The 21,929-nt window shown below is 42.0% G+C and overlaps 1 protein-coding gene across 2 annotated transcripts in view; it reads left to right on the top strand.

Annotated features, from left to right (window-relative positions):
• Window positions 1-21,625, top strand: part of LOC120932576 (matrix metalloproteinase-21-like) — a 72,254-nt gene extending 50,629 nt beyond the window's left edge. For both annotated transcript variants that reach the window (XM_040345062.1, XM_040345061.1), the window contains exons 4-8: window positions 3,398-3,537; window positions 6,507-6,648; window positions 9,189-9,446; window positions 11,767-11,939; window positions 21,021-21,625. In XM_040345062.1, the coding sequence (XP_040200996.1) occupies window positions 3,398-3,537; window positions 6,507-6,648; window positions 9,189-9,446; window positions 11,767-11,939; window positions 21,021-21,326 (1,019 nt within the window). In that variant the 3' untranslated portion in view covers window positions 21,327-21,625. The remainder of the gene's footprint in view (window positions 1-3,397; window positions 3,538-6,506; window positions 6,649-9,188; window positions 9,447-11,766; window positions 11,940-21,020) is intronic.
• The last annotated feature ends 304 nt before the right edge of the window (window positions 21,626-21,929 follow it).

Below are 21,929 nucleotides of genomic sequence, written 5' to 3' on the forward strand. Positions count from 1 at the left end.
TAAATAAATCCACAGTCAGTCCAATGAAAAGAAATTCCAGAGTGAAAAGTGAAGGGATGACACCATATAATATCCACCACCAGTGAAAGATGGTCTCTCACCTCAGAGCTTAGACCCTTGCGGATCACAAAGCATATCTGTTTGTATTAACAGCTGACAGCCTCCATAGGAAACGGATGGATGGGATTTAGCACCACGGATCCAAACCCAATGACTTTCCAACAGGGATACCACCATATAATTGAAAAGAAAGGGGAAAATCTAGTGCTCTCCGATTGGATTTCTTTTATTAACCTAAGCGTAGGTTAACCCACGCTGAGGAAGTCCCGCCCATGGGATGTAACGCGTACAGAGGGTAGGAGCTATGCAGAACGTCACCCACGACCGCCGCAGATTGCAGACAGATGGTTTTACATACTGATGTTTGTTGTTATGCTGACACTCGGCACACTGAGTGTCCTTACATGTGAGTGCAACTTTTTTATTGTTCGTTTTTAATAAAAGAAATCCAATCGGAGAGCACTAGATTTTCCCCTTTCTTTTCAATTATATGGTGATATCCCTATTGGAAAGTCATTGGGTTTGGATCCGTGGTGCTAAATCACATCCATCCGTTTCCTATGGAGGCTGTCAGCTGTTAATACAAACAGATATGCTTTGTGATCTGCAAGGGTCTAAGCTCTGAGGTGAGAGGCCATCTTTCACTGGTGGTGGATATTATATGGTGCGATCCCTTCACTTTTCACTCTGGAATTTCTTTTTTGTTGGACTGACTGTGGATTTATTTATTTATGGTTTTTCCCTCACATGGACACTGTTTTTCTTATTATATACACTAGCATTGTGTATCTTTTCACTTTATTTATATATTTATTTTTGTTTTATTGCGCTGCACTGTCAAAAATTTCTGCCATTCGTGTATCTATAGCCAAGCCTTTTCTGTTTTTGGATAGCAACAGTTATTGTTATATGTATTTTCTTTGAGAAGAGACATTGGGCTTGATTTACTAAAACTGGAGATCAGATGCAGCTGTGCGTGGTAGTCAATCTGCATCTAACTTCAGCTTGCTCTATTAACCGATTGCTTACTGGGCACTTTTTCCCCCTTCCTGCCCAGGTAAATTTTCATTTTTCAGCGCATTTTGAATGACAGTTGTGCAGTCATGCACCTCAAAATAAAAATTGTATAATTTTTTTTTACACAAATAGAGCTTTCTTTTGGTGGTATTTGATCACCACTGTGTTTTTAATTTTTTGCTAAACAAACAAAAAAAGACCAGAAATTTGGAAGAAAACATTTTTTTTAATAGTTTGTTATAAAATATTGCGAACAGGTAATTTTTCTCCTTTACTGATGTGCCCTGATGAGGTTGCACTGATGAGCATGGATGGGTTGCACTAATGGGCACTGATGAGGTGGCACTAATTGGCACTGATAGGTGGCACCAATGGGCACTGATGAGGTGGCACTATTGGGCACTGATGAGGCACTGATAAGGGTGCACTGATAGGTGGCACAGATGGGCACTGATAGGTGGCACTGATTGATGGTACTGAAGGGCACTGATAGGTGACACTGATGGGTACTGATAGGCACTACTGATGGGCACTGTGGAAGGCACTGATGGGCAGCACTAAAGGGGACACTGATGAGTGGGCACTGATGGGCACTAATTGCCAGCACTGGTGGGCACTGATTGGCAGCACTGGTGGGCACTAATTGGCAGCACTGGTGGGCACTAATTGGCAGCACTGGTGGGCACTATTGGGGTTGCACTGATAATCAGGACACTGATAATCATTGCCCTGGTTATCAGTGCCGGTGTTCCTTAAACACAAGACAATTATCTGCTCTCTTTTTCTCCCCTCACACTATCAGCATGGGGAAAGAAAAGCCGATAACCAGCTTGTGCTTGCTTCCATGATCAGCTGTCATTGGACACAGCTGATCATGCAGTAAAGGGCCGCTGTGATTGACCTTTTACCCCAATCTGTTATCAGCTGAGCACGATCACAGGAGGGTGTCAATGGACGCACTCCTGGCAAACTAAGCCCATGCTGTAGTTGTCTTTCAGACAGGAAGTGGTTAAGCTTTGACAAAAAACCTGGAAGCTGGTTTTTATGCAGATCTGCACCAGAATTTGCATGCTCCAGTTTTAGTAAATCAACCCCATTGTCTATATTTGTAATGGTGACCACTGTCTCTTGAATATGAAGTGATGGTAAATCCCATCTTAGACAGTTGTCACCAGAACAGGAGGTGAAGAAAACTGACAACTAACCTCTACTATTTGCTCCCTTTGGTCCGCTAAATATACTATTGAAGGCGATTTTATATCGGTTTTTGCAAAAAAATACCTGTTGATCCCTAATAAATGTTGTAAGATGATAGCCAGCTGATGACTAGCCTTTCTAGTCCTTTCCTAGGGTAGGAACGCTGCTCACGCAAACATACACTAAATGTTTTATGCTTTTAAACCATAATTTTCAACTGGCACGATCACCAGACAAAAATAATGGTTAAAAAAGCCTACAAAATCTTTAATGAATATAGCACATCTAAAGATTCGTAAGCTGAAGTATGTTACATTTTGGTCCTTGGATTTAGATAATGTATCCGAACCAAGAAAATACAATACCACTTGTTCTATTTCTTTGGATGAAACGATATGCTGGTCATAATGACTAATCATAAGCAAAATTAGGTTTGCTGAACATTCGTAGAACACTTGAAAAAATCCATAAATCCCAAACATAGCAATCAAACCCCATTGAAGTCTATGATAAATTAATCTTATTAATAGATGCATGCTAGTACATTATAACTTTACCTTGCAGGTTGGAAAAATAAAAAAAAGCATGGCGGTTTACTACCGCTTTAGTGCAGCAAGTCTAAATACCTGAAACTGTTTGGTTTCAGCCTTTTGTATTATGCTGTGCTAACGACTAGGAAAGGAAATGGCAGCACTGGAGGCCAATCAGTAACTGACAGAAGGAGAAAGAAAAGTGAGCAAAAGTATGGGGTCATTGACCTGCTGCTGCTCATTCATTGTTCAGACACAGGCTGGGGGCAGGTAGGTGGCCTAGCCTTTTCTCTTAGTGACAAGATGGAAGATTCCGTTTTCCAGGGTGGCTGTGTTGGCTAACAGAGCTGTGTTGTGTAAATCTTTGGACTGGATGGACAGAAGTACAGATCATTTGGCAGGTAAAACAGCTTACATGCACTGCTTGTATTTCAATTGTAAAGCTTGTTTGCCTGAAGTTCATATTTAGTGTTTAAAAGCAGCCACAATGTCATCCTAGCTTATTTTAATTAAATACATTTGAGGGTACCAAGTGCATGTTTTCCCATTTCTTTCCTAGGTGTATATAAAAATAATCATCTGGCTCTTCACAGGGCAGCACCTTGGCTGTACTCAGGCATTTGATGGAGTCGGACAGGAGTTTGCCCATGCCTGGTACCTGGGAGACATTCATTTTGATGACGATGAACACTTTGTTGGTCCAACCAGTGAACAAGGAATTAGCCTTTTAAAAGTGAGTTGTATTGTTGCTAGATGACAAATAATTCCAATAGTAAAAAGAAAAATAACAATTCACTAAAATATAACGTTCTAGCTGTTTTCATTACCTCCAATATTTCCTTTACTTATGAACAAAAATAATATTTCCCAATTTACCAAAGGTTTTCTTTTCACATGTATTGAGCAGATGCATGCTATATTATAGATTCTTGTAGAGCATGGGTTATCTTTTATTAAGGAGCAGGGCCCTTTGATTCCTACTGTATTAAAGTGTATTGTATCTCTAATGTCTACCAGAGCCGTCTTAATAACATCATGGGCCTCTGGGCAAAGTAATACACTGGGGCCCCTACCAGCCTGCCCCAATTTGCACCCCTACTCTGAAGAATTATAGTATGAATAGTCGATAGAATTAAAAATATATTGATTAGTACTTTCAATAAAAATCAGTTTTAATCAATGAGAACACATGCCATAAATCAAAGACTAATCAACACAAAGGGAACAGTACAGAGGGAGGCAGAAAGGCACAGTACAGGGTAGGTCAGGAGGGCACAGTACTGGTTACGGGACGCTGCCCAGTACACGGCCATCCTGGGACAGCTTAGTTAAAGCATGACTGTCCCAGCAAATCTAAAAGCAAGTGTAATGCAAGATTATCATGGGGCCCCCATACACCTGGGGGCCCTGGGCAGTGCCCAGGGGTGCCCATGCATTAAGATGACCCTGCTGTCTACCCTCAAGTTGTAAAGCGCTGTGTAAACTGTTGGCGCTATATAAATCGTGTATAATAATAATAATTAAATTCTGCTAGTTTCTGACTGGTATCAACTGAAAAGAAAGGAAAGTGGAACAATTTCATAATGAAGGAGATTGCTGCACTGTAACTAACATTGGTGCTGGTTACTTCTGGCTTAGGAAGTTTGGGCTTTGGGTCAGAGTATTTAGGCACAGCAGAGGTATGCAACAAGGGTTACGTTTACAAAAGTGAGGGTTAGCATTAAGGGCATAGGCAGCTTACATTTTCAACTATGCAGCCCAACAGTGTGGATGGAGACTCTCCATTTCATTAATGCAGCCACAGCACCTTTGGCTGCTGTTGCTGACGAATAGTGACAATAAATGATAGAATGCAGTCTTTGTTCCACCGATAATTTTCCACCCAGATCAGTAGTTTTTTGGATTACATTTTGGTGCCAGGTGGTGCTTGCAAGGTAACACAAGGTTCAAATTTTGAGCAAATCAGCAGTAATTGATGGAAATTTGCATTTCTATGGGTGTTGGTGTCACCAGGAGGGTTGGTAATAAAGTTACAGAGAGTGTTAGGCCCTGTATACACGATCAGTCCAAACTGATGAAAACGGACTGAAGTTCAGTTTCATCGGTTAACCGATGAAGCTGACTGATGGTCTGATGTGCCTACACACCATCAGTTCAAAAACTGATCGAGTCCAACGCGGTGACGTAAAACACAATGACGTGCAGAGTAAAATTAAGTTCAATGCTTCCAAGCATGTGTCGACTTGATTCTGAGCATGCCCGTGTTTGGAACCAATGCTTTTGCGTACTAACCATCGGTTTTGACCTATCGGTCAGGCGTCCATCAGTCCAATTTTAAAGCAAGTTCTCTGTTTTTGGACCGAAGGACAACTGACCGATGGGGCCCACACACGGTCAGTTTGGACAGATGAAACTGAACTTCAGTCCGTTTTCATAAGTTTGGACTGATCGTGTGTACAGGGTCTTAGGGGTTACAGGGAGGGTTAGTGCTACATAAATGGCTAGTGATGGGGTTACAGGGAGAGTTAAGGTTGCTAAGAGGGTTACTGTTAAACCTAGTACACAGGATCAGAAAATCTGATAAAAAATGCCACTTTTAAATCGATCGTACGATAATCTGATCATTAGTACACAGCTTTCCTTAGAGAACCGATCACGACATTTCATGCTAAATTATCTGAAGGGACAAACACGAAAATGTTTGTTGTACGATACCAGGATAAACAATTTAGTTTAATCAGTACAATATTCGTCTAAGAAAAATCGGGAGACCAAAGAACATGCATGCTTGGAAACAAGAATAGTGTTATGGTTTCAAGGAGGTTTAATAGGTGGCTATTGTTTAGGTTACAGGGAAGGTAAGCATGGGAGTTATATGGAGTGTTAGCATATATATATATATATATATATATACAGCATATTAGTTAAATGTAGTGTTAAGCCCCGTACACACGGTCGGACCTTTGTCCGACCAAAATCATGTTCTTTATCTAAACTCCGACGGAATTCCTCGGAATTTCCGATGGAAATAATCCAATGGGGCATACACACGGTCGGAATTTCCGCTGGAAAAAGTCTGTGTGTACGGGGCTTTAGAGTTATTGGGAGGATTAGTGGGTGAGGGGGCTTAGGATAGGGCATCTTTGCATGAGCCACAAAATTACCAACAACAGTTTTCCAGCTTTAAAAGCTAATGTACAACCTAGGGAGCAGAAAAATATAGATGAATTACAAATTCATAAGATATAACAAATTTCATGGATTTTTTTTTTAAAGTTTTGACAACAATATTCATGTTAATAAATTGATAAGACTTTTTTTTTTTTTAAATCATTAATTTTTTTATTATTATTTACATATCAAAAAGAGGAATCACCAGAAAAAGTACAACAATGTGTATCACACATACATATTAAATACCCAACCAAGATTTCTGATAAAGATAGAGTAAGGATACACCTTATTTCCATTAATTTTGACTCTTTACACCCCCACCCTTACCCACCCTTCCAACCCCCTATATTGCCGCCCACCCAACCAACTCCACACCACTGTCCTGTCATTTAGTGTAGTCTATTTTGGTAAAACTTTAAACATTTAAAATAAAACAGCTTGGCAAATGTACCCAAATTGCGTTAGCAGGATTCGCACAACTCGTACAATAAAATCTAGAGTATTTATTTCTAATATATTCTATTGCAGGTTGCTGTCCATGAAATTGGTCATGCTCTTGGCCTGACCCATATAAATCGCATGGGGTCAGTGATGCAGCCAAACTATACACCTCAGGGGAAGCACTTTGAGTTGGACTGGGAGGACAGAAAAGCTGTACAGAAAAAATATGGTATTATCTTTATTTAATTCATAGAGCATGTATAACTTCTTGCAGCAATCCCTTTTCCAGGGGAGTTTGTAGTTTTATGTAAAAGGTTATCATTTTACTTTTTTTTTTACCAGTTTTTGTTTGGATTGCGAAAGAGACCTTACGCTGGCCATAGCTAGCAAATGAAAATTCATAAAAATTCACATATCTAAGTGGCCCATGTGCAGAGATGGCATCTCAAAATAAGACGGTGTGAGGCCTTTATAAGCAGGGTATGGCATTTGGGACCAGTGTGTTGTTTCCAGCCAGGTTGAAGCCTCTTCTGGAGATGTAAAAAAAATGACTGATTGACCATCTTAAACACAGGGTTTAGCCTGGAAGATCATGCTGTACAGTAAACCTTTCAATCAGAGATTGGCTTTCACCCTATCAAATGAACACTGAAAGTAATACGTCTTAACAGAATAATCAGGAAGAATTTGAAGTTTGGTGTTTTCCAATTGCAACTTTCCCTGTAGTCTCACCGCCTTTAGAACCAGATCACAAACTCTGAAATTGAGTAGTTTAAGGATGAATGTGGGCATCTAGGGGGCCACATGCATTCCATGTATGATGGGCCTTCTCTACTGCAAAGAAGTCTAAGATTTTGGCTTGTGGTAGTAAGGTTTTAAGCAAGTGTTCACTAAACAAAGGTGGATCAGCACCCTCCGCCCCAGGATACATAGACTGTTGCTGATCAATTACTATTCTCTGCATCCTCTGCTCTGTCTCCAGAGATTTCACCTGGGTTTACTGGGTGTGTGGGGACATCGTATGGTCATGCACAACATATTCCACCTTATTCACTCTTTGCTCCATTGACGTGATTTGGTCCCAAAAGGAATCCAGGTCACGGTGAATAAAGGCAATGTTTGTCGGTAGATGCTCTATCTTGGTGAACAGGGTATTCTGTCAGCTGGTAATCATCACCACAACCTTTAAACTGGCTGAATCAGGTTGGTTGTCAGCTGCCGGCTTCAGCCTAGTGTAGCCATCATAGTGTAGCCAGCCTTTTTTGACTGTCCTTTGGCATCCTCTGGTGTCAGAGAGGGGCATGGAATAGGGGAGTGCAGTACCAGGTAGTCTAGGTGCCTGCAGTCCACCAGAGGGACAAAGCAGGAGCTCCATCACCTTCTTGGACATGTCTCCCATATTTTGGGAGATTTACCCTCATTTTCCGTGCCAGTGATGACTGTTACTAGGCCAGCAAGTGAAAGAATCTTGTAAAGAAAAAAATAAATAAATAGCTGAGGTTCAACCCATAACAACTCTTTATTGTGACTCAACTGGTCCCCAAGGGTCAGATTCTGCAGATTAATTAGGCATTCTGTAGCCAACATCTGAAAATAATTAGGAGAGACCCACGAAGACATGATGACAAGTGAGTGTGACTTTACAAGTATGGCTTAAAGTATCACACCTTTTTCGATATGCTTATATTTTAGACAAAATGGGGTACTGGGGTACATTGCATAAAGAGTGGGAGTACAATAAGCCCCTTCATTGGTTTCAGTGGAATAAAATAAACTCTACTTCGTTGACGACAGTAGTTACTTACCTGAATACATGGTCCTGAGCTGCTGCTCTGCCTCTGCTGATGCAAGGACTTTTACCAGGATTCGGGACACTTGGCAAATATGCAAGAAGGTGAAAAGTGAAAGTGAAATCCATCCTAATGGAGACACAGAAAAACCTGATGAGGTTCTGACATTTCCCCACGTTATCCTCGTTATTAAAATAAAGGTTGGAGCATAGGTCTCCAAAGTGTGAAGTATGAGGGCCATTTTATATATTTTTCAAATATTCAAGGGTAAAAAATGTAATTTAATGAATAAAATTTAAATGAATGAACAAGTTTTACTTGGAGCTTTATTGGAATCAGTGTGATTTGACTCAGAACAACAGAGAAAGAACTTTAGTAGAAGAAAGCAAAAAAATCCCAAATAAACTTGGGCCCATCAGTGTCCCCTCTCATACACGAGAGTCCCCATCAGAGACCTCCCTTACATCAAAGTTCCAATCCCTATCTATGTTGGAGAGAAATGGAGACTGTAGGCTGACATGAAGACCTGTGTGAGAGGCCACTAACCCTAGCTACGGGCAGGATTAAATCTTGAAGAGGACAACATTTGGCCCCCAGGCCAATGTTTGGAGACCCCTGTACTGGAGTAATAGGAATGATATAACACATGTGATTTCTGTTCTAGTCTTTATTACTCTCGCTGACTCCCGCTAATTAAAAAAAAAATTGACCTATAAAAGATGTGTAATAATATTTAATCAGTCCATCTAGCGTTGACATTTTCTTGCAGATCTCCATTGGCTGAAGATATTTAGCATTTGACACTTCCATGTAAATCTGCCCCCCTGCTGTGTGCTTTGGTTTTTAAGTGAGAGTGGCTGTAAGGAACGTACCTATCTATACCTATGTTGTGTATATATAAATACCTTTTGTTGAATACAGAATATACTTATGAAAATGTAAGGAGCGCCAGATTTATTCTGTATCTGTTGGTCACCAGGCTCATGTGATGGCAGCTTCAGCGCAGTGTTTGATTGGGTGAGGAAGGAACGGAACTCACGTGGAGACACCTTCTACAGGTTCAACACCTACTTCTTCAAGACTGGCTGGTACTGGATGTATGAAAACAAGAGTAACAGAACAAGATTCGGAGACCCTCTGCCAATTAAAACAGGCTGGAAGGGACTTCCAGAGAAAGACATAGATGCCTATGTACATGTCTGGACGTGGAATATAGATGCCCAGTATTTCTTCAAAGGTAAGAACTGAAACATAAAGGAGAGGAAGGTCTAGACAGCAATAAAAAAAACTTTTTCAGGAGTTTCAACTCTTGCCCAATCTACTACTACTTCTTTGTATGTGTCCCTTTGGTCCTGACAGGAAGCAAGGTCCATTGTTAAAGAAGTGGTAAAGGCATTTTTTTTTTAATTAACATAATAAATATGTTCTACTTACCTGTGCAGTGGTATTGCGGTATTGTCTGTCTGCTCCTCCTCTTCTGCCCCCATAGCAAGCTATATGCTGAGGGGGTAAAGGTGTGGGCATGCTTCCGAGCTGTGCTGTGTGCGTTCATAGACAAACACGGCGTGGCCCCACCCCCCACTCCCTTTTCATAGGATTTGATTGACAGCAGCAGAAGCCAATGGCTCCTGCTATGTGAATTCCGGATGAGGGGAGAGTGGGGCTGCCATTGGGGACAGTGCTAGATTGTGAGGGGTGTCAAGTAAGTGTTAAGGGAGGGGGTGCAAAGCAAGTGGTAAAATGTTCTTTACCTTAATGCAGGGGATGCATTAAAGTGGAACTTCACTCCCTCAATTAACATTGACTATTTTTAATCCTTATGCTGCTAGTTATTAAATAGATAGGACAGTATATGCTTGCTTTAAACCTTTTTTCATATTTCTTCAGTTACTTCCTGCTTTCGATATCTAGGCAAATAATATCATACATTCAAGGTGTCTTCAGGAGGGGAGGATGTGTCTTCTCAGCAAAGCACACCCTCCTGCCTGCATGGCTGAGCTAAAGGCAGATGGATTCCAGGAAGTAAATTCTACATGTATCATCTGCCCTTACTCAAGATGACCACAGTCAGAAATTCTAGGGGGGTGTTTTTTTTTAGTGATTTCTCAGCAAAATAAAGCATGGAGACATGGATGGATGGATGGGTGAGTTTGCTTTGAATATTAAAAATGAAAAATGTAATAAATAGCGTTTTTGGTATTTAGTGCTTAGATGTGTGTATTTCCGCTTTATGATAAAAATGTTTGAACTTCAGAACCACTTTAACCACTTCCCGTCGGGTAAAGTGGTTATACCGGAATGATGAACATTTTCAGTCGGCATTTCCCTCTTATGCCGCGTACACACGATTGGAATTTCCAACAAGAAAACCGTGGATTTTTTTCCGACGGAATGTTGGCTCAAACTTGTGTTGCATACAAACGGTCACACAAATGTTGTCGGAAATTCCGACCGTCAAGAACGCGGTGACGTACAAAACTACGAGGAGCCGAGAAAAATGAAGTTCAATGATCCTGAATAGGGTTGTCCCGATACCACTTTTTTTAGGACCGAGTACAAGTACCGATACTTTTTTTCATGTACTCGCCGATACAGAATACCGATTCTTTTTTAAAATGTCATGTGACAGTTTTCAAACCACAATACAGACTAAGGATATTTTCTTTAGAATTATGAAGAACTCTAACTCAAGACATTATAAAAGAATAAAAATGAGTAAAAATGAATAAAAATGTTTTATTTGCTTGTCACGCAGTAGTAAAAAACTCAAAGAATTTTCATAGAACATGTTGATAAATACAAAAATAGTATTCGGCCAGGCATCGGGAGCATTTGCACGAGTACAAGTACTCCCGCAAATACTCGGTATCGGTCCCGATACCGATACTAGTATCGGTATCGGGACAACCCTAATTCTGAGCATGCGTAGGATTGATTCCGAGCATGCGTAGGCTTTTGCGTGTCGGAATTGCATACATACGATCGAAAATTCCGACAAGAACTTTTCCCGTTGGAAAATTGGTGAACCAGCTCTCAAATTTTTGCTGTCGGAAATTCAGATAGAAAAAGTCAGATGGAGCCTACACACGGTCGGAATTTCCGACCAAAAGCTCACATCGAACTTTTCTTGTCGGAAATTCCGATTACGTGTGTATGCGGCATAAGGCAGAAGTGATTGGGAGAACATCCACTTGATCCCTTCTGTGGCCGGAGGAAGAGGAAGCAGCCTATCAGACTGATCTGTGTCCGGTCGGCTGCACTGGAGCCCAGAGGAGAGATATAGGGTCTAATAAACCCCCAGATCTGTCAGCCCAGGCTTTGTTGTTCATCCCTTGTGAAAGCAATAAAGTTGATACAAAACAATTAAAGAGACAGTGTGAAAAAATGTGAATAAAATAAATGATGAAAAAAATATTGTGTTTACGCGTAAACGTGATCGCATAAGTAAGTCCAGCATGCATAAGGGGGAATTGCTATAAATCAGGAGCCCACAAATGCTCCTGATCTCTGTGTTGATATCCAGACCTATACTTAATGATGGCTTGCTTCCTTTGAAGGTACTCAAGTCTGGCGCTATGACCCTGACAAAGACTCAGCCTACACAGAAGACTGGAAGAAAAATAAGTACCCTCAACTCATATCTGAGGCTTTCCCTGGGGCTCCAAGTCCGATTGATGCAGCTTTCTTTGACAAAAAGGAGCGTCTCATATATTTCTTCAGACAAAACAATGTATGGTTAAGTACCTATATATTTAGTTTTATTGATTGCAGTATTTTTTAGACATGTGCATTCGTTGTCGTCCGAATGCATTTTCGTCCGAATTTCAGGTATTTTCGTTATCGTTTTCACAAACGATAACGAAAGCACAGAAAACGAAAACCGAAAGATCCGACATAAAAAATGCTTTATTTTCGTTTTCGTTTTGTGGTCGAATGTGCCTAACCTTAACTATTAGTCCAATAGTGTTCTACATAGTGAGAAAAGATTCGACATAGAGAGAAAAGATTTGACATAGAGAGACATGAAGAGTCGATATATATATATATTTTTTTTAAGATTCTATCGACCTGGGTCATGTCCCAGGGGACATGTATCAATGCAAAAAAAGGTTTTAAAAACGGCTGTTTTTTCGGGAGCAGTGAATTTAATAATGCTTAAAGGGGGAAATTTCGTACCTAGGGGGGTGTAAAGTTAGCATGTGAAATAGCGCATGTTTCCAGTACTTAGAACTGTCCCTGCACAAAGTGTCATTTCTAAAAGGAAAAAAAGTCTTTTAAAACCGGCTTTGCGGCTATAATGAATTGTCGGCTCTGGCAATTCAGAGCGAATCCATTCATAAAAATAAAAAAATTGCGTGGGGGTACCCCCAAATTCCATTACCAGGCCCTTCAGGTCTAGAATGGATATTAAGGGGAACCCCGCCGTCAATTTAAAAAAAAATTACGTGGCGTTCCCCCCAAATATCCATTCCAGACCCTTCTGGGGCCAGGATCTGGGGGTCCCCTTTGTTAAAGGGGTCTTCCAGATTCTGATAAGCCCCCCGCCCGCAGACCTCCGCAACCACCGGGCAAGGGTTGTGGGGATGAGGCCCTTGTCCCCATCAACATGGGAACTCCACGCCTTTTTTTTTTATTTGGGGTGGAGTTCCCCTTAAAATCCACACCAGACCTGAAGGGTCTGGAATGGATATTTGGGGGGAACCCCACGTAATTTTTTTTAAATTGACGGCGGGGTTCCCCTTAATATCCATTCCAGACCTGAAGGGCCTGGTAATGGAATTTGGGGGTACCCCCACGCTTTTTTTTTTTTTTTTATGAATGGATTCGCTCTGAATTGCCAGAACCGACAATTCATTATAGCTGCAAAGCCGGTTTTAAAATACTTTTTTTCCTTTCAGAAATGACACTTTGTGCAGGGACAGTTCTAAGTACTGGAAACATGCGCTATTTCACATGCTAACTTTACACCCCCCTATGTACGAAATTTAAAGTAATATTTCACTTTTATTGTTTCACTTTTAGCATTATTAAATTCACTGCTCCTGAAAAAACCCTATTCGACAGACACCAAAAGCCTTCAATGACAGATTCGACATAGAGAGACATGAAGAGTCGACATTTTTTTTTTTTTTTTTTAAAGATTCTATCGAATCTTCTTTTTTTTTTTTTCTTTTTTTTTTGAACATTCGACAGACACCATAAGCCTTCAATGACAGATTCAACCTTAATTTAGATTTTCGGACTAATGCATTTTTTTAACGAAAAACAAAATAAATAAAAACGAATTTCGGGAGTAACTAAATAAATTTATTTTTTGGACGAAAACAAAATTACGAAACAAAATATTTCAGTGTGCAAATGTCTAGTATTGTTATGATAGGACCTCCAGTGTCTTTTACCTGGAATCTTGACTGTCAACTACCTATTATTTTGAGAAAGATGTGCTTTTCTGAGATGTAAAAGAAACATGCACTGAGATAATAGGACGACTGCCATTGCTGAAATCTCCTTGCAAAAATGCCAGTTGCCTGGCTCTCATACTGAACCAGTAACTCAACACTCCAATTCGAGGCCCTGATCTGAAACTAGTATGCAGATCATAGATTCTGTAGAAAGAAAATAAATATAGGCACCTCTGAGCGTAGACTGTAAGTATTTAATGTAAATCAAAAAACAGTAAAAACTCAAATTGAGGTAATAGATAACAGGCACATATGATCCAGTATTGGACGCTGCAACGGTCCGGGCTGAACGCTATTTCCGCAACTCGTGTAACCTCTCGTGGGGGCTGTCCTTGCAAGCAGGATGCTGCTACGACAGAGTGGAGCCAAAATTGAGGGTTGGAATGCAGCTGCTATGAACTGTAGGTTTGTTCTAAGTCAGTGGTTTAGAAAACGATGAAGCCAGAGACAGCGAGGCAACAGTAATGCCTAAAATAAGGTCAACATTGGTTAGCCATGTGCAGGCTTCCTTTTACTGAAATGGCATACCTGGGAACAAAGAAAGAGATGACCAGCCTATTAGATAATATTCCATTATTTACTTTATTAAAGGGGAGTTCCAGCCTTTTTTTAAGTTTATTAAAAGTCAGCAGCTACAAAAAGTGTAGCTGCTGGCTTTTAATAAACAGACACTTACCTGCTCCACGGCTCCGCTCCTCGCCCCCCCTCGCCGGCCGGCGTCTTCATTCCTAGTGTGGGCACCATTCAGTGACAGCTTTCGGCTTCACGGCCGGGCACCCACTGCGCATGCGCGAGCGACACTGCGCATGCGCGAGCGGCGCGGTGCCGTCCGATTGGACAGGCGCTCGCCTACAGGGAGGGGCTGCAAGAAGGCGATTAAGCTAATCGCCTTTCCAGCCCCTCGGCGGAAGGAGGAAGTGGGACAGGAAGTCCCCTTCTCCTGAAGCCCCCACTCCCCCCCCAAAAAATTACATGCCAAATGTGGCATGTAAGGGGGCGAGGAGTGGGTTACGCGGAAGTTCCATTTTTAGGTGGAACTCCGCTTTAAAGTCTGGGAGAGAAATCTATTCACAAACATGTTTCAGCCTTTTTAGGCCTTGATGACATCATCTTCTCTAATATCCTAGGGACTAAAATTTAATTCTGAGACTCCCATTTGTGACACCAACTTATAGGGGGTGAACCACTGATCAACAGCAAAAGTGGACAATCTATGGTTCCCTAGCTTAGCATGTGATTAATGAGCACATATGGCTTCCTTTGTGCACATACTGTATATTACTAAACTACACAATGGATAAATAAACAGTAGTATAGAAATAATGTTTTTTTTTTTTTTTTTTATCATTTCAAGTTTATTGTAACAAACAAAAGCAGTACAGAGTAAGTTAGATAGCAGTACAGCTGCTCGCATAGCAGTATTATGATATGGGCATGGTATAGTAAGCCATAAAACACGTAAAAAAAGGAGTAAAGAAAAAAACAAAAACAAAGCAAATACGACCTATATAGATTGGCCGGAAATTCCAAACTAAACCTTGTTTGTTAAGTACTAAGGTTGCCTAGGGGCGAGAGCCACTGACATTGGGTACTTCGGGGCAGTAGGCCCCGGTCCTTATCCTTCTCCAAAGAAAGAGGGATAAAAAACAAAAAAAAACAAACAAAAGGAAACAAACATCCATAGACATAGTACCTCAGAATAACACGTACCTATGGCGATCATAGCAAACTATTTCCGACAAGCAGCCGCTGCTATAAGCAGTAAACATAGCCAGTAAAGGTAGGAGGAAAAAGAAAAGAAGAAGGGAGGTAGAGAGAAGACATGGTAATAGTCAATGTAACATATCCGTGTCCAGACCAGGACAGTTCCCCAGGAACCTCTCAGGCAGTCGTCTGCGCCACACCAGCATCGTATGCAGAGGAATACCTGAAAGCGACCCAGGGTTGCCAAATTTTGTGGAGTTTTTCTACTCGGTCAGAAGAAATAATGTTTTTTAAGCATTTACACACATTAGAGCTACTCTGCTCTGAAACATAACTAACGGCTATGAGTAACATAAATCAGCAATAAAATTCTTATTCGTATACAGTACAGCCCAAAAGTTTGGACAAACCTTCTCATTCAAAGAGTTTTCTTTATTTTCATGACTATGAAAATTGTAGATTCACACTGAAGGCATAAAAACTAAATAAAAAAATAAATAAAATATATTTCATATTCTAGGTTCTTCAAAGTAGCCACCTTTTGCTTTGATTACTGCTTGGCACACTCTTGGCATTCTCTTGATGAGCTTCAAGAGGTAGTCACCTGGCGCAGCACCCCATCACTCTTCTTCTTGGTCAAATAGCCCTTACACAGCCTGGAGGTGTGTTTGGGGTCATTGTCCTGTTGAAAAATAAATGATGGTCCAACTAAACGCAAACCGGATGGAATAGCATGCCGCTGCAAGATGCTGTGGTAGCCATGCTGGTTCAGTATGCCTTCAATTTTGATTAAATCCCCAACAGTGTCACCAGCAAAGCACCCCCACACCATCACACCTCCTCCATGCTTCACGGTGGGAACCAGGCATGTAGAGTCCATCCGTTCACCTTTTCTGCGTCGCACAAAGACACGGGGGTTGAAACCAAAGATCTCAAGTTTGGACTCATCAGACCAAAGCACAGATTTCCACTGGTCTAATGTCCATTCCTTGTGTTCTTTAGCCCAAACAAGTCTCTTCTTCTTGTTGCCTTTCTTTAGCAGTGGTTTCCTAGCAGATATTCTACCATGAAGGCCTGATTCACACAGTCTCCTCTTACCAGTTCTAGAGATGTGTCTGCTGCAAAAGGTGGCTACTTTGAAGAACCAAGAATATGAAATATATTTTCAGTTGTTTCACACTTTTTTGTTATGTATAATTCCACATGTGTTAATTCATAGTTTTGATGCCTTCAGTGTGAATCTACAATTTTCATAGTCATGAAAATAAAGAAAACTCTTTGATTGAGAAGGTGTGTCCAAACTTTTGGTCTGTACTGTATGTACCGCACCCCTTTAGGGACTGCAGATGAACTGGGATCCCCAAACTGCACAGCCAAATTTTCACAGGCACTTCAGAGTCAGAGAACCGACCATGACTTTGTTTTTGTTATATATTAAGGGTAATAACTTGGATGGGAATGAGAGGTTATGGGATTACCAATTGACTTCAACAACTTCAGCCCAGGTTCACACTGGGTACGATTTGCTTCAATTTGAGATGCGATTTCACATGTGAAATCGCATCTCAAATCGGCGGCATTTGCCGGCAATTGTCGGCAATGACACCGTCCTAATCGGTGAGACGCCGCATCTGCGACGCTGCACCGATTTCAAAAAGTAGTTCCTGTACTACTTTTTGCGATTTCGGCCCGCGATTTACATTGACATCTGTGCAGAAACCTGCACAGGTGTCTATTAAATTGCGGCCGAAATCGGGACTGCCAGCAGGAGTGAAATCGTGCGAGTTCAGCTGAACTCGCACGGCTTCACTCCCGCAGCCCAGTGTGAACCAGGGCTTAGGGATAACTTCCTATATACAGTCTCTATGTACAGCTCCGCTTCTTCCTCCAGCACACACGTGCTTGCAGAACCCAGATGGATCACTGTGAAGATCTGACAATCACTCACTAAAAGCAAATAGTTTATTACAGGCAGGAACCTGATACCCTTGGTTATGTAGCAAAAGATTACAGTGTCCAGCTTGTACTCTTCCCTCTGTGGCCAATGATCCCAGCTCCACCTCTTTAGGCACTGCCAGCCCAACTGGCTGGAGCTATTCTTTTTCTAGCCCTCCAGGCTAACTTTTCCACCACAGTCCTCCAGACTGACACTCACCAGCCCACCCGGCTGACTCTCAGTAGTGCTGACCTGCTCCTGCTGTCCTCTCTCATTGCTCCCATGCCCCCAGGAAGGGCTTTCTCAGTGTGTTTTGGTAGGATCCTTCCAGCACCTGAGCCCTGGCCCAAAGTCTCCCCCCCCAGACAAGTTGACACCCTTGAGGGCCACCGACAGCCTCCTCAGCATTCCATCTCCATCTTCCACCCGACTTCCCCTGCTGGCAGGACCCATACCTATTTAAGAGGTGAATCTGCCCCCTGCCAGCCCATTTTCTGGGGATTGGCTGAGGCCCTCATAAATATTCCAAACAGTCCCTCCTCACCTCCAGGTTTTTACAACCTTCTGGACCAGTATGAGTCATCCAGCCCTGAGTGACTGAACCCTGACCCAGATTCACAGCTCAGGCCTAGCCCTGAGCCAAATAAATGTACTTACACTAACAGAAACCAATCTTACATCTAGCACACATACTAGAGGGTGCTACATATATTTTGTAATTTTATGACCTGGGTAGCGGTATCAGCTAGGGACCAGACACACAGTAATGTTTACTTGACTTTTACTGATGGGATGCAGTACAGAAAGGTAGAAAGAACAGAGGTATGCCTTACTATAAGCAGCAAAAGAAGAGCAGTTATCTAAAGATACAATCCTTTGCACTAGTTCTTTAGCCAGCTAGAAATGGGACCCAATCTTTACAGTGGTGCTCATAACTATGCTCTCAGTAAAGTCTGGTCTATGGCAACAGTGCCCTCTCATAAGTCCCAGCGATACAGCTGCCACAGTCCTGCTGTTCAGTCATCCTCTTGTCCTGCTTGGAGTAGCCCCAGACCTCGGCCCACAGGTTAACAGTGCTCCGGTCTCCCTGCATCAAGACACTGTGTCCCGACAGTAGCTTAGCCCTCAATGATGCACCCACTGGTCCACTCTTCCTGGTCTCCCTGGTCCCCCGCACACAGTACTCTGATTTCTGACTCAGGTCACTGACTGATTGCTGGATGGCGTGCACACAGAAAGATAGATGTACACATGCCACTCCATCACAGTGCAAGAGAAAGCTGCTCAGTCCACAGCCCTGGAATGTACAGATCTTTTCCCCTCTTTATACCTGTCTCCTCTTGGGAACTGTAGTCCAATGGTTCCACAGTATGGCTCCCTTTTTGAACTTTAACTCCCACAGTCCTAAACTGCAAGAAAACAAATCTCTTGAGCTCCTTCGCCTTGTTAGCTCCCCTGGTGGGTGGAGGTGACATGATGCTAGTCTATTCCGCATGACAGTCTGAGGGGAGCACACATTGAGCAACTGCAGCCCAGCCCAGTGTCCTAGATTTGCTCTCCCACTCTAGCCAAACATCTGGCTACACATATTAAGGTCATTTCAAACTTCATTCAATATAGTATCTATTAACTCTGCAGCATTAATGCAAAAAATATATATGTCACCTTCTGTTATAGGGTAACAATGCTTTGTCCCTGTTCCCTATTTACACTACTGCAATGTCACCCACCTTGTCACATAGGTTTACCAAAGGAGATTGCAAGTGGCCATTTTAACCCACACTTCAGCCAGGTGTGGTCAACTGTTGCCAATATCATGAAGCCCGCCCTGGGAAATGTGTCATGCAGTTATCACTGTAGTACATGTAGACAGGAAGACTGCAAACAGGCTGCAGGAGATATTCAGCACTGAAATGCAACTCAGTAAAAAATAGGTGAAAACAAGTATTTTATTTGAAATAAATACAATGATTTCTAAAAAATGGTGTAGACTAAATGCCTTTTCAGGTAAAGTGTTTGTTAACCTAAAAAAAATCCTGTTGCTTTAAAGCATGTTATACAGTAAAGTGCTTATGTTGTGTCACCTGAAATACCTGTCTGATCCTGCCTGGTTCTGCCCTCCCCTTTGTAAACTTACCACAGTTAATCGTGGATGCTGAGCCCTGACACCATGGTCAGGTTACGTGCCTCCATCATTCGCAGCCCTCCTCTGTCCTCTTCTCCGCGCTCTCCTCCATCTTTCCCCCCCTCCCCTTCCTGCCTGGTAGCTCAGTGTCCATGCCCTCCTGATGCTGAAATTACTGTTACATTTTTACAGTATCCTCTGTGTTTATTAATGTAATCTGCTCCTGTGTCTGTGCCTTATAAAAAAAAATGTAGCTATATACCTGTTTTCAGAGCACTGATTGGTGCACACGTGACCCGCCACCTCTCTCCTCTCAGACACAGGGCAGATTACATGGATAAACTGCAAGAGGATACTGTAAATTTTACTTAGTGGGTTAACAACCAGTTTAAGGTACACAGTACATCTACTTTAAACCTTTCTCTTCAGTAGAAGCCAGCCCTTTAATGAAATTTTAAAATACATTTCCCAATCATGTAACCACTGTGCTTGGTTGTCACAGTGACCAGGGCTGCTAATAAGGCAGTACAGCTAGCCCCCCTGTACTAGGTCCGGGCACCATCAGTTCAAAAGGGGGGCCCAGGTACCCGCTGAGCAGGAGGGATGGCTGTAATGTATTATTACAGCCACTGATCCTCTTCTGCCTCCCACTGCAGCATTGGCAGCGGGGGAAGGGGACGGTAAATATGTAATTTGCTGGCCCCTTACTTTCCGGAATGAACACAGTGAGTGATCGGTACCAAACATGCTTCAGTTTGTGAATAAACAGGAATCCTCAGAGCGTTTCCTATTTATTCATCTGTGCTGTTGAGGCTTCAAAGAAAGGGACTAATAGATCTATATTTTCAGTCACTTTCGGCCCTGTCAGGTAGGCTGTATGGGGCCCCTTGATTTTTAACAGCAGCCCTGACAGTAACCATGTGATCAGGAACCCATTCTACCAGTTCATGATTGTTGCTAATGATAGGAAGCTGGAATTCCAGCTGTACGCCCATCAATGAATTAATGCATTAAAGTGGTTGCAAACCTCAGACATGAACTATGAACAAAGCGTATCCCTCTATTGTATGTACTTGTCTCAATCAAGAGTACTAAGTGTCACTTTTTTCTGCTGCTTTGTTCCTCTGCGTGAATCACTTCTGACAAGTTTTCCTGACACCAAGAGAAAAAAGGTTACAGGGGAGGGAGCTCCAGCTGATTGACAGCCTCAGTTCAATTCCTGTGTGCTATGTTAAGGGGTGTTTGTCAGTTCCCTCCAATCAGCTTTTCAGAATGTAACTTCAGCTCTCCGCCTCCTTTTTTCTGAGCACTCAGACAAGCTTTATAATATAGCACTTTAAACAGATGTAAAAAAGAGAGTGCTGCAGATAGATAGGTACAATTTATGTAGAAGGATTGGTTTTATCTCTGTGTATCACCTGACGCCAATCACTTGCACCCACACTGGGTACATGTAAGGGTTTACAACGACTTTAACGTACAACTGGCATTTAAGAGCATTTGATATTAATCTTCTTTCAAAGCTTGAAATTATTTTTGTGGATTTGATTATTAAAAATCATTAATATATCCTAATAATTCTAGGTAACTGCATTCAGCGTGGATAAAAACAAGTTGGTTGAAGGCTTTCCAAAACGCATCATAGACGTTTTCCCAGCAGTGGACCCTGGAGACCATCCAATAGGGTACCTAGATGCTGTCTACTTTTCCTTTACACATCAGGCAACCTACTTCATGAAAGACAGTTATTACTGGAAAATAGTGAAAGATCAAGAGAGGCAAGCCAACTCATCTCTGCCACTCAATGGACTATGGCCCAGGAAGAAGATTAACTCCAAATGGTATGATATTTGTGATGTCCATCCTTCTGTTCTCTTTAACACTACATAGACGTTTGGACTGTATGCTCAAGAGCACCGGAAAATAACATTGCAACACAATGTTTATTATTGCATTCCAGCCACCTCCAACGCTTTGCCGTGTGCCATTAAAGCTGTTCCCAGAACTGCTGCTATGGGAAGGAAATGGGGAGGCCCAGCAGTCTTGGGTTCCTCCAAATAACTTGTGATCACTTGTGTAGAATCAAAATAACCAACACGATACTTCTTCAGGAAATGTTTAAAGGGGTTGTAAAGACAAAAATATTTTCCTCTTAAATTAAAGTCTGACAGTAGCTGATAAAGTAAAAAGTAATGTTTTGCATTATAACTAGTTTGATACCTGTTGAAATCGAGCCGTTTTATTCACCTCCAGCACTCCTGAATCATTATTCTCACTGACTTCCTGGTTTGCGGTGCACATTCATTCTTGCTACATCACGGTCTAATGGGAACTACAGTTCCCATTAGGCTTAGCCTCCATGCCTGTGAGGGATAAGAGAGCATCTTCACGCAGGGCTGTAGTCATAGGGAGGGGGTGAGCACATTCTGCTTCCCACCATGCAAAACGGCTCAGATGCTGGTGGAAAGCAAGAAGAGGAGAGACAGGAAATGG

Source organism: Rana temporaria, chromosome 3 (genome assembly GCF_905171775.1).
Source record: "Rana temporaria chromosome 3, aRanTem1.1, whole genome shotgun sequence".
Lineage (NCBI taxonomy): Eukaryota > Metazoa > Chordata > Amphibia > Anura > Ranidae > Rana > Rana temporaria.